Below are 17,753 nucleotides of genomic sequence, written 5' to 3'. Positions count from 1 at the left end.
AAAGTAATGCCAGCTAAGGAGTGACTCAACTCTGTACTTCCCTTGTTACTCAGCCCTGTGGTGCACTTTGGATATGCCTAATCTACTTTTATATATACACGCACAATAAAACCATTAACCTTCTATGGCACTGGCCACAAAGCTGTGCCCACATACCACATCAAAAACACCACACAAATAGGTTTCAGTTGATAGACAGACATTTTTATTTTCATTTCCCCCCCATTTACACATAGCAGTGCTGCTCGATTACAACTATTCATCTCAAAAGTCAGAAAAAACAGCTAGGTTTACGACTAATAAAGCCACAACATGGAAATGACACAGGAGGTTTACAAGAAATAGCTTTTTGCAGGATAGGCGATGCATGGAGTAAGATAGTTATAAGCAACAGAGGTTTAACATCACTGTGAGCAAACATATCTGCTTTCATTTCTCGTGTCAATCATTATTTCTGAAGAGTAAGTAGATGTATTCGTTAGCTTTTCCTCGTTTTTGTCTCCATCTCCTCTTAACGAAACTGTAGTGGACTCACACGCAGACCGATTACATCCTTACCAATCTCTGTTGCCTAGAAAATAAAGTGAAATTAAAGGTTAGAGGTTACGTGGGGAAACAATGAATAAGATACTCACTAATCTTGGTTTCTAGTGACAGACAGACATCCACACAACCATCAGGAAGCCTACATACAGCTGTGATCAGAATAATAGTGCGTTTAAAATTAGCAAATAATGCTCAAAATCCTTAGAATAGCTTTTAGTTCCTTCATTTCGATGCATTGGGAACACGACCAACATTTATCAAGTTTTTGTTATACCTTTACAGAAAGTGAAGAAAAAGGAATATTAGGCTGTTCATAAAAATAGCAGTATCTACATTTTTCTTTACAAACTCAAACATTTACTGTATAAACTGAAAATGTCTTTAGGGTTTGCTTTACTTTACATCACTGCACTACAATTTAGTTGCATAACCATTATTTCTGAGAACTGCTTCACATCTGTGTTGCATGGAGTCAACCAACTTCTGGCCCCTGTGACCAGGTATTCCAGCCCAGGACGATTTAGCTACATTCCACAATTCCTCAGCATTACTGGGTTTTAACTCAGAAACAGCATTTTTGATGTCACCCCACAAGTGTTCTATAGGCTTGAGGTCTGGGGATTGGGCCGGCCACTCCATAACATCAATCTTGTTCATCTCGAACCAAGACTTCGCTCGCTTACTGGTGTGTTTTGGGTCGTTGTCTTGTTGAAAGACAAAGGCATTTCCTCTTCAGCATAAGGCAACATGACCTCTTAGTGTTTTGATGTATTGAAACTGATCCAAGATCCCTGGTATGTGATAAATAGGCCCAACACCCCAGTATGAGAAACATCCCCATAACATGATTTTTGCACCACCATGCTTTACTGTCTTCACAGTGTACTGTGGCTTGATTTCAGTGCATGGGGGTCATCGGACAAACTGTCTGCCTTCAACCCAAAAAGAACAATTTTGCTCTCATCAGTCCACAGAATGTTGCTCCATTTCTCCTTTGGCCAGTCACTGTGTCCTTTGGCAAATTTCAACCTATTCAGTTCATGTCTTTTTTTCAGCAATGAGACTTTGCGGGGGGCTTCTAGCTGATGCTTTGCTTCAGTGGATGCTTCACATTCAGTGGCTTGCATAAGTTTGAACACCAATGCTAAAGTTTATTAAAAAGAGGAACAAAGAAACTTTTTGGGGAAATTGATCATAATGCCTTAGTTAAAAAAGAAAAGAAAAGGAAAATCCTACCTTTTGAAAGGAAACCAATTTTCTTTGTGAATGAATAATGTATTGTAAATAAATAAATGTTCTTAAAATAGAGGGGGCATGAGTATAGACACCCCTATGTTAAATTCCCATAGAGGCAGGCACATTTTAAATTTTAAAGGCCAGTTATTTTGCCATTTTGGCTATTCTTCAATCCATTCAAATGGTAGCTGACCGTTTTCTCCCCAAGTCGTTAGGCATTGCATGCCAATTTAAGGCATTTGAAATCCTTTTGGCTGAGCAGCCTATGATTTTCTGCACTTGCTTTTATGTCTTCCCTTCTCCAATCAACTTTTTGATCAAATCAAAGTCCACTGTTCCTCAGAGCAATGTCTGGAACGACCCATTTTGCTGAGTATTTCAGTGTGAAATATACTATAACCAGAATGCCCAACATTTGCTTCCTTCCTTCAATATGGGCCATAATTGACCCCTTTTTCTTCACAGAATCACTCATCAATTAAACACAACACTGCGATTATTTTGAACATGTCCCTTTCAATTAGATTCAATTAAGCAGAATGAGGAACATGCATGTCATGACTGATGGGTCTGTTGGTTTTCTACAACACTTATTAGTATATTATTTGCAATGTAGAAATGTTTTAATTTATTTAAATATACTATGAACACACACACACACACACACACACACACACACACACACACACACTAAGTAACACTAATATTGAAAACTATTTTCTCTTCAGACCTTTGCGACGCCAATGTTTTTAAAAAGTTTGCTTTTACAAAGTATAATATAAACGCAAAATATTTTTATTATGAAGATTTTTTCAGGTTGACTGTAGTTGTACATGGCAGTCCAGAGTTCCAACCTACCTGTGTGACTCTGCAGATTTGGCCTTTGTATATGGGGCAGTAGCAGGCTCCAGACAGAGGGCACTTCTCAACAGGACGTCCACGGTACAGAGGGACAAAAGAGGCAGCGCACAGGTCAAACGGATTGTGGGGGTCGTAGTTCAATTGGTGGGCGTCTGTAAGGGTCTTCTCGCAGGCTGACAGAATCTTGCGGGTCTGCATGGTGGGGAGAGATTAAACACGGTGGTAAGAGATGAGAAAACAGTATAGAACTGATAATAAAAATTAAAAAAATCCCACTAAATGAAGCTGTGGATGTCGCACAACCAACCTGCTGGGCAACATCTGGCTTCGGCCCCAGCTCCAGCAGGCGTCGAGCAAAGCTGGCAGCTGTCTTGAAGTTGCGCAGTTTGAAGAAGAGGTTCAGAGCTGTGCGCAACACCAGCACCATGTGGACTGGCTGGAGATTACAGTGGGTGAAATAAGCAGCCATCTGTAGGGAAAACACACAAGAAAATAAGTCATAGGGAATGAAACGAAGTTTGATTAACTACCACTTTGTGGATGCATTCTGGCGATGGTCAGCCTTGACATTCAATCAAGGTGACGTTGATAAGCCACAGATATTTACCTCACAAAGCCTCTTCTGCTGATCCAATGTTTCTTTAGGCAACTTCTTCCTCTCCGTTTCCATGGTCAGACCCACGATGTACTCTCTGCAAATGGTGATCAGCTGCTGAGCCTGAAACACATACACAGATCCCAGGTCAACTTTCTAAATATATTTAGGTGTATATGCAAAATAAGCAGCATGTAGCCCCACATGGGTTTGCATGACAAATTGCAATAATGTGTGCTGCATTTGGAGTTTTAACGGATTGGAATTCACAGCAGGATTGGTGCTCACCTCTGCAATCTCCTGCTTGTTATCAACCACCAGCAGGGGAACAGACAGCAGGATGATTCTGAAGCGCTCAACAGCTTCCTCAAACCGCCCGGACGTAGTCAGCTGGTAGCACTGCTGCAGGCGGGCGATCAGGTCGGAAAGACGCAGGCCCACAGCAGGCAGTCCTTGCTTTGCGCCACAGTCCTTAAAAGTAATTGTATTTGGTTTACATTTACTCAAACATGTCATTAGAAACAGTAAAAGCCAGTGCCCAACAAATGAAAGAAAGCAAATTCCCATCTGTGACACAGATAGAGGAACATACTGTGATTCCTAATAAGAGATGATAAAAAAAAAAAAACTTTCTGCTGTACCTTCCAGTTTCTTTGGGGATTGCCACGCAGGCAGGGCAGGGAGGGCAGCCCCAGGTAACAGGTGCGGCCTCTGGACATTGTCTGCATGAACAGCGCCTTGTAGGGGGTGAAGTTCACAACTCCTACCTGGTCGTGGAGCAACTGTGGTGTGGAAGGGGAAAGTTAATACCGGTATAATGCATGAATAACGACACCGTCATCCAAATGGTGCTTGGCCACACCTCACTTTGATTTAAAAAAACAAAACAAAAAACATTTACTGTAAAAATTTAACCAAAAAAGTAGGAAAATATCATCAAATTATGCACATACTCTCATAGCAGTTTCGTAAGAGCCAGCCAGGATGTGGTCCACTGGCAGCTGGGAGTTGTTGCACCACATCTGTGTGGGACTCATGCCCTTGGTCGGTGGGACGAAGAAGCCATCTTCCGCTCCTCCACCTGCACCAGCCGGTATGTCCTGATGGTTGGGACACAGACATTGTAATGAGAAATAACAGACATTGTAATGAGAAATAACAGACACTGTAATGAGAAATAACCTCTCAGTGCAATACTTCAGCTACAGTGGTGACAGGATTTGGTCGGTTTCATTTCTTTGAAGGTCTATTGACAATGTTATTGTGTCTAGTGTTAACACTGTTTGATGCAGCTCTTCTCACCAGTTCTGGAGGAAGGTCCAGGTCTTCCTCCACCTCCCATCCTCCTCCCTCCTCTTTCACTCCCCCTTCTTCCCCTAACCCTTCCTGGGCATCCATGAAGCCATCTGAGAGACAGAGAAAGATGAGGAAAGATGAATATTAATATATACGAATAGGCCTTTAACAATTATTATATAATGGTCTAATTGTTAATATCTTACATATTCACGGTTTCTTTGTTTAACCGCAATTAATTGCTTAAATTAGCTAAGGTCCTAAGGTATGACTTTTGATGGTGATTGTTTATTTTGTTTGGATGTGCCAAACAAATATAAAATTGTAATTGTACAAGTGATTATTGGGTGGAGTTGTTGACACTTGACCCTATTCACGTTCATTGCAACAAAAATGACAAGGGCGGATATAGTTTAATTTTTATGAGAGGCATTTACGTCAATGGCTGTGTATTTGTGCTATTACATTATCTTAGTCACATAAGTTATAACACCAAAAGATGTATCTTGGAATTCATTTAAAATAAATTTTAATTTGTTCAAAAAAAATATATCCATAAATGAATGTTGTTGTTTTTTTAAATTTAACTGAGAGAGACAATTACATTGTTTATCACAGTTGTTTCTGAGACAATGATTTTGTACAGCAAAATTTGGAATTGGTACAGCTCTATATACAAAGTTGTAGTATTTATGATGTGATGACCCTCACTGCAAGGTCAGGTTTTATAAAATCTTCTTTAAGTTCCGCTTAATTTACCTTCATCCAGCTGAAGTTCAGCATCGTCTCCCCAGCCCTCGCCTCCTGGGGCTTCCATGTCCAGGTCGGCAGCCATCTGACCTGCCTTCCCTACATCACACACACACACACACACACACACACTGTTCTCATTCGGGCAAAGTCAGCTGCCACAGGTTTCCACAACATATCGTTTGATTTAGACTTTTAACACTTGCAAAATACTTCTCACTGTCACATTTTGTACACAAACACAGATAAGTATTTATATTATATGTGCTTGTGTCAAGACTGATGACTCACCCTTGGCTGCAATGGCTCCCTCAAAGAAGCCCTTTGATACAGTGAGCAGAGGCCAGTTGGTGTCCAGAGGGTTAATGGGTGGAGAAGGCTGCAGCAGCTGTGCATTGGGGTCAACCTCCGGGACCTACAAGAGACAATTATTTTATCAAAAATGTGTCTTTTTGCTACACTGAAAAAAGAAAGAAAAGTTTCACACTGCATGCTATGGTTGTCCACTTTGCAGAGAATATTTTCTCCACACACCGTGTCCTTTTCTGGGTCAAAGGTCTCCTTCAGCGCCTCAGCCTCTTCATCCAGCCCATGAGTGGCAGCAGTCAGGTAAGCCAGAGACTCTGGAAACATGCACACAAGCAGAGTTGGTGGCTTACTGTTCCACTGTTTACAAGTTAAACACTGTTTTTACATGGTGGAAATTGGGATGATTAAGTCTCAATATTTTTGGTAGGTAGGTGTTTCATTTATTTTAATCAATTGAAATCATTTTAGGTGGTTCTGAATCATTACATTGCACAAGCTGGGTCACGCCTAGCACCACAACGTACAAGCACGGTGGTTATTGCTGAAAAATGAGGTGGAAACCAAGGCTAATGCATGCAGGTAACAGGTTAATTATGAATCATATTCAACTGCTAAAGAACATTGGAAAGAGCAAAACACAGGAAATAGGAGTGACTTTGCAATATGGTAACTCACTCTGTCCACAGTTCTTCAGGATGCGGACCCTCTCACTGACATCTCCCAGGTAGAGGGCTGCCTGGTAGTGGCCACTCATGTCCTTCCTGATCTCAGCTTTAACAAAAGAGGATCAGATGTTAGTTCACTGACATACAAGACACACAAACCTCCAGCCAAATCCCCGCATCTGTGGCACAAAGAAAGATCCTTCAATAACCATCTCTCACCGATCTTCATCATCTTGCGCAGCTTGGCCAAGTTGCCAGTGATGAGGTAGAGGAAGGTCAGCTTGTCAAAGTTCTTGGTCCTCTGGTAGCACATTTCTACGACCTGGTGATGACCCTGCAGCAGTGCTGCTTCACCCAGACGCTCCCAGCAGCTACGCTCATCCAGGGCCTTGGCTGCCTCCAGAGCCACCTGGAAGTACCGAGAAACAGGAATGTTTATATAAATAAAAAAATAAAAAGAAGAAGAAAAATTGTGTATTTGAACCTGGGCTTAGTGAAAACGTGAACCAGACAGCAGAGGTAGAATGCAAACAAAAGCTTGATGAACTGAAATTGTTACAGCTAATTTTGGCTCAAACAGCAGCATCATCATCATCATCATCATCATCATCATCATCATCAACATGTTTGTTTGTATGCCAATGTGCAAAAGAAAATTACACTACATAACTAAAAAAAAAAAAATAGTGCATGCCATGAATAACAAACTGTTCCTATATATACAGTTAGTCTAGTAGTAATCTCGCATGGCTAGTCCACACAGCACTACGGGATGGGAGAAAAACATGCTCTAGTTCATCGGCATTGCTTTGAAACCAATCTTAATCGTCAATCTATGGAGCCGGTCTCCGCAAAATAGCCTCAGGAAGGAACTTGTTTTGGTGGAACATGTGCACGATCAAAGTTTGTTTTAGTCGTGCAACAGAAAACTCTGATTGGACAGATAGTCCAGCTAGCTGTCTGGATTTACCCTGCAGAGATCTGAGGAGCAGTTAACCATAGGAGTTTGAAATGGCAACACAAAGAAAGCGGAAGGCGACGGACATCCGGCAGAATTTCCGGCGGCACCTGAACAATCCCGGAAATGTAAGTTTGTTGATATAGACTAGCTCAGCAGCAGCTCACCTCGATGTTTCCACACTCCAGAGCCAGACTAAAGCGTGTCTTCTCATCTTTGACAAAGTGCAGCGCCACCTCGGGGTAACCCTTCTTCTGCAAGTAGGCAATAATGGACTGGCCCACCAGCTTGGCGTTACGCACCATGTGGAGCACCTGGAGGGAAAACGATAAGAGGAATGATGTCAGAACCAGCATTTGGGAACTAAATGATTGCCAGTACAAAGTTTAAGAGGTCAAAAATGTTAATGAAATTAAGATTTGAGATGCTAAAGTGCCGCAGTCCACGTTCATTTCTGACATTGTTGCACATTAAGTACAATATATTCCAAAGTATAAGGAATGGTATACTGCAATAATAATAATTCATAAAACAGTGATGACCACAGACCCACCTCATCATATTTGCGGTTGACCAGGGCCAGTTTGAAGCGGTACTCTGTGGGGTCAATGGTGAGGACGCGCGGCCTGCACTCCCTGTCCAGGCAGTAAACACTGTTTCCTCTCACACGGGTCACATAGATGGGAAGGTCCAGGGTCCTGATGATGCCATGATCACTACAGGGGAACACAATGAAAGTACCAAGTTAGAGGTTTTCAGAAAATACCCCATAACCAGTTGATGTGTGTGGCATTCTGCCAAACCTTTAAATCTAATGGTGTTTTTCTCATTGCAGGATGCCTACTCGACTCGCCTCTACTCGCCTTTTTTTGTTTTTCCATTATGAAAAAAAGTCCCTGGTACCTGCCAACAGGTACTTTATTTAGTACTACTTCATTTGAGGTTCCAAGCGAGTGGAGGCAATACCAAAAGGGGACGTAAAAACCTGCAGACTACTGATTGGTCGGAGAGAATCGTCACTATTCACTGCGTCATCATTGCTAGCGACAGACGGGGTGTCCTGAACAAACCCGTCGTGTTTAAATAGTTTAGCCAGCATTTTTGTTTTTTTTTGCTGCCTCCAGCTTCTTTTGAAACTAAAGAAGTTACAGTTTCAAAGTTGCCAGTTGCACAGTTGCCACTGTGGCAACAGCCACAAACCGAAAATCAAAAACACACCTCCAACGTTCTGTATGTGTGTGTCACGTTAGGTCACGGCAGTTTCCTGCTATGACAACCAGCCACGGCTCGACTCACGCATGAGGCGGTACTTCTCTGCAATGGAAAAAGGGAGGACGGGGCACCGCGGCAGAATCGAGTCAAGCAGGTACCATTAATAGAAAAACGTCATAATGTTCCTCGTTTGGGGAAGACACAGCAAATGAAAAAGTTTTTGTTTTCATACAAAAGTTAAACATGTGAACAAAAGAAATGTAGGAACAATTAATAGCAATCAGCAGCACTGGGTGTGTGTGATGCTGGTTGTTTTTCATTTGCACTATGAAGAAAAAACTAAATTTCATCTTTGAAAATGAGTGCCCATCACCAGTCTGGTACTTTTTCACTTCCTGTAATTAGGCTGCCATCTCAGCAAGACCTATCTCCTTTGCTTATAAAAGTTAATCAGGTTGAGTGTTTACTCTGCCGTTGCGGCCTGTACAAAGTGGAGGCAGTTTAACCTGCCTGATAACAGACTTAATTGTGATATTATTTCTTTAAGCAGCACACACCCAGAGGTGAGGGCGTATTTGATGTGGTTGGAGGTGGTGTAGATGAAGACTCCACTCTCTTCCCAGGCTCCACTCTTCACTCTGATGTTCTCATGAATGTTGCACAGACTCTCCAGCTTACGGTTGCAGATCATGATGGCTGAGGGATGAAAAAGACGGAGCTTTAGACTTGCTTTTTAAGAATCACTAGAGATAAACGTCAGGGTTAAACCTTTGGCGGTCAAGAGCATATTGATATTAGTCTTGTTTGGCAGCATTATTTTCAATATTCATTAATTTAGATGTACTAAAGCCTTTCATCAACTGCTTTTACAAACATTCACAAATCAATCTTCTTCAAACTAAAAACTTCAACACACAGCAACCTTTTGTTTGTGTGAGCAACTTTGCTTTTTAAGCCCAATCTGATGTAGAACAGCTCATGTCTCAGTGATGTTTCAAAGCCTCAGCCCTGGCAGCACACACATAAGTATAAAGGCCAGAATAAGATGTTGTGACTCAGTGATAAGTATCCTTATCTACCCACCGTGTTTGGCCAGCAGAGCCACGTGGCTGGTGTCAGAACTCCACACCACGTACTTCACCTTGGCGATCTTAACGGTGGCCAGAGAGCGTTTCTGCTGCACGTCGAACAGCGTGACGCCATCGGCATCACGCAGCAACAATGAACCTGTCCCGGCGTAGAAGATCTCCTCGCAGCTTGGCACCTGAACTTTCTTCACAATTTCATTCTTCAGGTTCTTGATCAACAGCTAAAGAAAAAGGAGAGGGAAATGTTAATGTCAATCCTTATCACGATATTATTGTTCTTTCTCAAAACATTTTCTTACTTTCTAGACCTGCAAATGGACTTACAGAGTGCATACGATCGAGGACGGCAAATCTGTTCCTGGCCACCCAGACGGCAGTCAGACCGGAGGACCTCTTCCCCTCCGGTGCTGAGAAAAAACAGATTCTGTGTTACGTTTGCCACTCTGTGCAGTATATTTAAACCACCATGAAGTGGAAATGCACCAGAGGTAATAGTTATGGGTGGCAGTAGCTCAGTCCGTAGGGAGTTAGGTTTGGAACCGGAAGGTCGCCGGTTCAAGTCTCCATACGGACGAAAAGTACAGTGTGTGGATTGTTAGCTGGAGAGATGCCACTTGAGCCCTTGAGCAAGGCACCGTACCCATCCCCCCAACCGCTCAGGGCCCTGGTCCAGCACTGGCAGCCCACTCACTCTGACATCTCTCCATTTGTGCATGATAAGGTCCTGAGTGTGTGTATTTCAGGCCTGTGTGTAGTGATTAAAATGTAATTTCCCCACTCAATGAACAGTATATAGGATAAAGTAATGATACAGTAGCAAGCAAGACTTGACATTTAATAACACATTATCACTTAAAAAAAGATACAAAATGTAGCAATTAAATAGTAACAATTCACCATTCACAGGGCAAAGTGTGAGGAAAAACAGTAAAACTTTAGTGAGTGGTTTCTTTACCATCAGGGTTCTGAGAGTCACTTTCTTTGGGAATAGAGTACAGGTCATAGGTGCTGTTCTCCAGGTTGGTCGCCCTCTGCAGGTGGTAAAGAGCATTACATAAGATAAATGGAAAAAAATTAATTGAAGTGACTGTAGATACCAATGAGGGATTAACAAATGTGTGTGAGATTGAGAGATACTTACAGTGCAAAGCAGAACAGCGTTCTCCGCAGGGTTGTAAGACATGCTGAACACCGGAAACTTAGACCCACTAGAACAAACAAATATATGTAAAACACAGCACGTTCCATTCACTGCTATCCAGATAACAAAAGTCCTCAGTCAGAATGAGGGTGAGCTGGTAAGGACCTACCTGCGCAGCTGCATGACAGCGGTGTCCTTGCTGCTGTTGAAGTCCAGCTGGCGGAGGAAACGGTCTTTGACGTAGTACAGCATGTTGCCGTGCACGGCGTATGCTGGACGCTCACGCTCCAGCTTGAACACAATCATGCCGCTGTCATGACCTGAAAAGGCACACAGAGTCGTTCAGAGTAATAGTCACATACACATTAGTTACACACCTAACATTTAAATGTGCAAGTCCCTCTGCTGCAGGAGGAGGGTGCCATTTTTACTCTTATGTACGGCAGTAACCAAAATGTCAGCGCTTAATGCCATCTTAACAAACATGACACAGTACTATGATGCAGGATGATTTGAAAACTTTCAAACTCCAACACCAAACATCATGAACTGGATATTTTTAGGCAAGAAATTATAGACTCCCTCTGACTTTGTTAAATGTGTACAGATGCAGACCGGAGTCACCACCTACCAGCAGCAAACAGGTTGAGGTTTGGATGAGCCCCCAGCACCCAGAAGCGATCGTGGTCTCGGCGGAAGGTCTGGACTCCGGTCCTCTTGGACATGTCCCACACGCGGATGCTCTTGTCCTCAGAGTTAGACAGGATGAGCTCCTGGCGCGGGTGGAAGACGGCACAGGACACGTTGTTGTAGTGGCCGCGGCACGTATCCAGCTCCCATGCCTTGGATTCTGGACCGTGGGAGAAAGAGACCGGGGAATAGATAATGAAGGGTGGAAAGAGAGACGAGAAATGGGAACAATGGGTAGGAGAGGAAAACAGTGACAGACGCTGTAAAGCAGCGTTTCTAAAATGAAATGCTTCTAGGAGTACTATGGAATACTGCAGGGGGAATTTAAGTTTTTTTGTTTTTTAATTGTAAATTAAATAAACACATCAGTCATGCATATTTCCTAAAATAATTATACACTATAATTATGAATGAATTTAGTGGTTCTAAACTTATGAAATGTAGCATTAAAATGTTTTTCGGTTACAATATTGTTGTTTAGTAAATCAGATGCATATAGCATAGAAATGTTTTGTGCTGGTCATGGGGAAGATGGAAAAATATAATTGGAAGGGGGTACATTATTGGAAAAGGTTTGAGAATCACTGCTTTAAAGTACCAAATCAAGCATTTAGTAGCATAAGGAAGCAGTGATGAAAAAGCAGAAGCATTTAAATAGTGTGTGTTGTTGTTAATGATGCGCCATCCTGGGTATAAAGTATTAGTACTTTGATAATGGGCCGTTGCTGGGCAGCAGCAGATCAAACCAGTGATTTCAGAGTCAGTTACCGTTCATCCTCCAGATCTTGACCTGCCTGTCGTCAGCTCCGGACACTATGAGAGGCATGGTGGGGTGAAAGGCGGCCCAGTTGACCCCCCGGTCGTGACCCTGGGCACAGATGCACAAATTTGCGTCACACAAATCGCCAAACAAAAATCCGACCACAGCTGTGCCACCACCAAGACCCAGGGCTGAAGGGTTTCTGAACATGGTAACACTAACGGCACTCTTTGGGATCAAATCTAATTTAGCATCAAATTACCTCTAAATAAAATGACTCCCCAGTGAACAAAGTAAATAAAAAAGGCAAAAGAAAGGTTTAATATAGAAGTTATTTAAATCGTGCTTCCTTTTTCATGCTAATTCCATTAGAGGTGAAGGAGTCCAAGGATGAGTGAGACTGGTTGTGTCCAAATACTTTAATTGGATGACACACCACTGTGTCATTTTCTTTCCTAAGGCTAGACATTTCAATAACTCAAAAACACACACAGAAGCACGTGATGATTATTTACTACACTTACCTTCTGTTTCTACCATTAAGCCTAAAAACTAAGTTAGTTGGTATTTTCCATGAAAGGAAAAGGACTACTGACATTTTGAAAATTGTTTTGATAATTTGGAAAATCTCTTCACAATGCTAAGCTTGTTTCTTTTTGGCTTTTCAGTGGAAAGTTATTTTTACACTAACATAGCATCATTTTACCACTATGTGTTATTGGAGAATTTTAAAAGAAAAATGTCGTAGCTTCATGTTTACCTGTCAAAGTTAAAAAGGTAGATTCACTCACCACATCAAACTGTGCAACAACAAACTTGAAACGCACTGCTCACCTCAAGGACGTGCTTGACAACAGCATCCGAGGCACCAAACAAGTCGACACCAGAGATGCCGCGCACATCCGTCTCCACAGAGCCTGGAGACAGGTTCTTCTTCCTCAGACCTGGAACCAACATTCATGGCATCGCGTGCAAGGAAGGAGCCATATTCATGTTACACAAGGGACAACCACAATACAGGGGAGGAAGAAAAACATCAAAAACAAAGTAGAAATTATTAAAATAATCAAGTACAAAGCAATACCATAGGAGAGAGGCAACAAAGGGACATTGTAAAGAGGGAGAACTGTTGGACTACTAAACACACACACACAGGGTCGAAACACACCAACACAACATCTGCGCTCTCATTCCCCCGCCAACTTGAGTCTGGAAACAATCATGGCCAAAATATAGTTAGCTTGATTAAGTTAATGAATCGCTTGCATACAGAAGAAAACCACACTCATGATTTGGTTGAACAGCAGTGAAAGATTCTGATTACTTCTCAGACTCAAATGAGAGGAAGACAAATGGTTGAGAAAACACAGCTTGCATTCATGAGTCCTGCCCGTTAAATCAATGTGGTGGACAGGTAGTTCAGCAGTATGAGAGATGACACAGGAGGAAAAAGATGGCACTAGGAACCCATGTGCAGGTGTGGATGTTTCCAGGGGGAGCATGGAATAAGGTGGACACAGGGAGTGCATGGACTCGGCTGATGGGGGTGGGGTGGGTGGTGCTTGGCGTTGTAAAGACGTGCTCTGATGGGGCGTTGGATGTCAGCAATATGAGGAGGTTGTTTTTAGTTTTTCATAGAGGCTCATGCATGTTTCTGAACAGATGTTGAAGACACATGCAGAGGATATAAAATCGGACGTGTCACAGTTATGGGTTAGGAATGAAGTTGGTAACAATATGGGGACTTAGGTTAAATGAAATATAAACTGTTTATTTCAGGTTCTATTTTGAGTAGTAGAGCCAGCCATGCACGTCATGCCAGGAGGAGTACAACAACATTTTAAAATGAGTAATCAGTCCTCAAAAAGATTAAGTTTATGAAAGGTAAGCTTGCAAACCTGTTAGTAGTTATGGTTATTTTTCTTGACGCATTTTACACCAATCCAAAAAAATAGGGTAAAACACCAGTATGACAAGCAGTATGGACAGCCTATGTCTTATGTCTTATAATGACAGTATGAGTGCAAAGTGACCCTTCCTTTCATGTTAATGCCGTGCGTGTAACATGGTGAGTTAAGAGTGACATTTCCTGCACCCTGCTATGACGCTATTAGATGTAGATGTATAAAAGCAATCATGCTCTTTGCTAGAAAATGTGAAAGCAAATATATCCACAGGACAGGAGACCGTTACAGATGCACATCTAATGAATGTTGACATGTAGCAAAGTGATAGTGGATGCGAGTCAATTAATGGTTTAGTTAGTGAGAAGACAAGAAATAACATCAACATACAAAGATTTAAGAGCATGCAGAGACAAAGAAACACCTCCCCATTGTGTCATCTTACACCTCTCTAATCTTTAAACTCTTCCTTTACAACACTTACTTATAGTGCAGTGTTTCATTTACAAATACCACACTATAAATGTGTTCTGACAATACATCCTGTCACTCTTTCCTGAAAGGAGAGGTGCTTCTGCAAACAGCCCATAGAGATTTGTCCTACAGGTAGGAGAGGAAGAAGACGTGGTTCAAGATTTGACATTCATCCTGTTCCTGCTTCTTCCTCGTCCTTTGTACCACTCTACCCTCCCACCCCTTCATTAACCCAGCCCGCTGTCCTCTGGCCAGCCATCCCCAGGCCCTCACCGGAAATATCCCACACTCGCACGGTCTGGTCCAGACTCGCTGACACCACCAGGTCCTCAGCTGGGTGGAACTGGGCACACATCACATAGTGATTATGGCCGGTGAGCACACTGTGGATGAAGAGGAATATAAAAAAGGGGATACATTGAGAATTAGAACACAAATTTTCTAAAATATTTTCAAGGTAATAACAATGCCCATTATAATGCTTCCTCTGCAATTTTCCAAATGATTGGTGCAAAAGGTATAACATCAAAATACAAGTAAATGCCCAATCATACCAAATAATAAATTTTGTTTAAATAAACAATAACTTTCAAAAAAGTTTGAGTATAAAAAAACTTCTAAGCGTTTTACCAGACGCAGGTCCTGGACTGCCAGTTCCAGATGCGAATAGTCTGGTCATCTGAGGCACTCAGAATCCAGGGGTACTCCTGCAGAAAGGGAGATGGTTGAATTCATTCATTTCAGATTTACTTTTTCCACACGGACAACAAGTGGGGGCGTGCAAAAAAATTATAAAAAAAAAAAAAAAAAAAAATTTATTAATCGATTCAAGCGCTACCAATTCAAAATAGATTCATTTTGTAATGGTGTTTATACTATCACATGGAAAATGTAACTACATGTACATACTCTGAATCGGTTTTTTTTTTAAATTGAGAATCATTTTTGAACCAAAAATCGTTTTTGAATCAAATTGTGAGCCTAAAAATCTAGATTGAATTGTGACTTTTTCTGAATGGTGCCCAATACAGAGTTTTTGTCACTCTGCATCTTAATATCAGTGATGAAATAGATGGGACGCAAATTAACTTTAAACGGGCAGAACAACTCACATGGTGGAAGAAGGTGGTTCTGATGTAGTCAAGGTGTCCAAGGAGAGTGAAGAGGCAGCGTCTCAGCTTGTAGTTCCACACCTGGTCAGCATATACATGTATATCGTATTAATGTTACTTACTGATCAGCAAGCTATGACAGCACCATACAACAGACCATCACATCTCTGACATCAATTGTTACGAATTTCAACTTAAAAACTCTTGAGTAGATCCTTTGATGAGATGTGGGCATCTTATCTGCGTAAACTTGTCAGCTTTGTGATATTTCTTCCGTGGCAACATGCCAGTGCAAAAGCAGTCTCACCTTGATTTTGTAATCATCTCCTCCAGACACAAACAGAGGCTGCTGTTTATGGAAATCAATGCCTCTGACGGGGCCTGTGGGCAAAGGTGCATCCATTACATCCCATTTCTATCAAGAATACAGTGTGGAAGGAGAATCGATAATGATATACTATACTACATTGGTCACATCACTGCCCTACCATCATGCTCGTCAAACTTGTCAATCAGCGTGCACATGCGATAGTCCCACAGCTGGATGACTCCGTTGTGCAAACTTGCAAGAACCCATGGTCTCTTCGGATGGAAACTTAGGCCTGAAACGTAAAAACAGCTGATCAGCTATCTCATATCCTATTAAAAAAGGTATTCTCTATCAAAAAGTGGGCTGGTCTTCTCTTCCAAAAACGTCAGCATTTGTTTTCATATATTTATCAAGGACTGTCCAAAAATTGCCCTTTTATCTGACATCACTCTTTGCTGGAACACATGATACCCGCTCACAGGATTGGTTAGATTGGTTAATAGTGATCCGGGAGAGACTGCTTTTAAGTTATTGCGTTATTGTGATTTTGTGATTTTGATTGTGATTTAAAGCTTGATACTCTCATTAGAATGGCTCGTTTCAGAAATGTAGTCCAAATTCTCATTTTAGCTCTGACTGTTTTGTCTTGTTTTGACAAACATACATACATTTTATTTTTATTTTATTATACAAGGGGAAACTACACTTTTCACTCGGTTGTTATTACACACATTACACACGCCTGAATTACAAACATGCTCAGGACCTACACATGCACTAATGGAGAGATGTCAGAGTGAGGGGGCTGCCCATGGAAAGGCGCCCCGAGCGGTTGGGGGTTCGGTGCCTCAAGAGAACCTTGGCAGTGCCCAGGAGGTGAACTGGCACCTCTCCAGCTACCAGTCCACCACCATACTTTGGTCCGTATGGGGACTTGAACCAGCAACCCTCCGGTTCCCAACCCAACTCCCTATGGACTGAGCTACTACCACCCCTACATACAGATTATTGTAGCTATCACGATTTTATAAGATACATTTTACACGATATTTTAAATTGTTTCTTCATTTAAAACTCGGTAGGAATTGACTGATTGTATAAAGGTTTGAAATCAGCAATGAAACCATGTAAAATGGTAGTTTAGCTAAAAATACTGTAACGTTAGCTAGTAACGCTAGCTAAATAGCTAGATAACGAAGCGAAGAGATGACGTTCAACATCACCACATTAGAACACAATACATGCCATAAATTACTTAAGGTGTGGTATTGTGATACATGAACATGTTACAACAAGCAATTGATTCATTTACAGACGTAACTTTAGAAGGATAAATAACTGCCTGCCGGATAATGTCAGCTAGCTAACGTTAGCTTCTAAGCTGCAGCTGGCAAACTCTTACCTTTGACACGGGCCGACTTCGTTTCAAATTTAGTTAACATTGTCACTTGACAAGAATAAAAGTCTCAATGTTTATGCTGTTGAAAAAGTCAATTCAAAACCAACAATTAAAACAACTAAAATATTCCAGACAAGTTAAGTCAGGCGGCCTGATCGCCTTCGCCCATTTAGCTGATTTTCCCTTTTCCTGACACGTAGCCCGTTCTGTCTTCCGGTTTTGAACAATAAAGTTTTGCCGAGAAAAGTTGACGCAGAAAGCTCCACGGCAGCGGCAGATAGAAATACAACACATAGAACTGAACTGAACTGCGCCCTGCCTATGGATAGTATGGAGGATCTTTGACTATTTCGGCGCATAAATAATCTTAATAGTACATTTCTACAGTGTGGTTTGACAAGAACATTTAATATGTAAAAACCGTTTAGGTGACTTTAAAAAAAAACA

The 17,753-nt window shown here is 41.7% G+C and overlaps 1 protein-coding gene across 1 annotated transcript; it reads right to left on the bottom strand.

Moving 5' to 3' along the window:
- Positions 1-218: 218 nt before the first annotated feature.
- copa (COPI coat complex subunit alpha) lies at positions 219-17,566 on the bottom strand. Its single transcript, XM_032531939.1, has 30 exons — positions 17,310-17,566; positions 16,086-16,199; positions 15,905-15,978; positions 15,598-15,678; positions 15,116-15,192; positions 14,759-14,868; positions 12,942-13,051; positions 12,116-12,215; positions 11,289-11,507; positions 10,827-10,977; positions 10,658-10,724; positions 10,472-10,547; positions 9,841-9,923; positions 9,512-9,737; positions 8,986-9,124; positions 7,770-7,932; positions 7,384-7,530; positions 6,478-6,667; positions 6,269-6,364; positions 5,819-5,907; positions 5,576-5,699; positions 5,294-5,383; positions 4,541-4,644; positions 4,192-4,338; positions 3,880-4,020; positions 3,527-3,709; positions 3,251-3,361; positions 2,951-3,112; positions 2,641-2,835; positions 219-571 (listed from the first exon to the last, which is right to left on the bottom strand). The coding sequence occupies exons 1-30, from the start codon at positions 17,347-17,349 to the stop codon at positions 512-514; spliced, it is 3,669 nt and encodes a 1,222-aa protein (XP_032387830.1). The 5' UTR covers positions 17,350-17,566; the 3' UTR covers positions 219-511.
- Between the last annotated feature and the right edge of the window lie 187 nt (positions 17,567-17,753).

The sequence above is a fragment of the Etheostoma spectabile genome, chromosome 12 (genome assembly GCF_008692095.1).
Source record: "Etheostoma spectabile isolate EspeVRDwgs_2016 chromosome 12, UIUC_Espe_1.0, whole genome shotgun sequence".
Taxonomy (NCBI): domain Eukaryota; kingdom Metazoa; phylum Chordata; class Actinopteri; order Perciformes; family Percidae; genus Etheostoma; species Etheostoma spectabile.
Note: the sequence above shows the minus strand (reverse complement) of the source record. Positions and strands in the feature narration are given on the sequence as shown.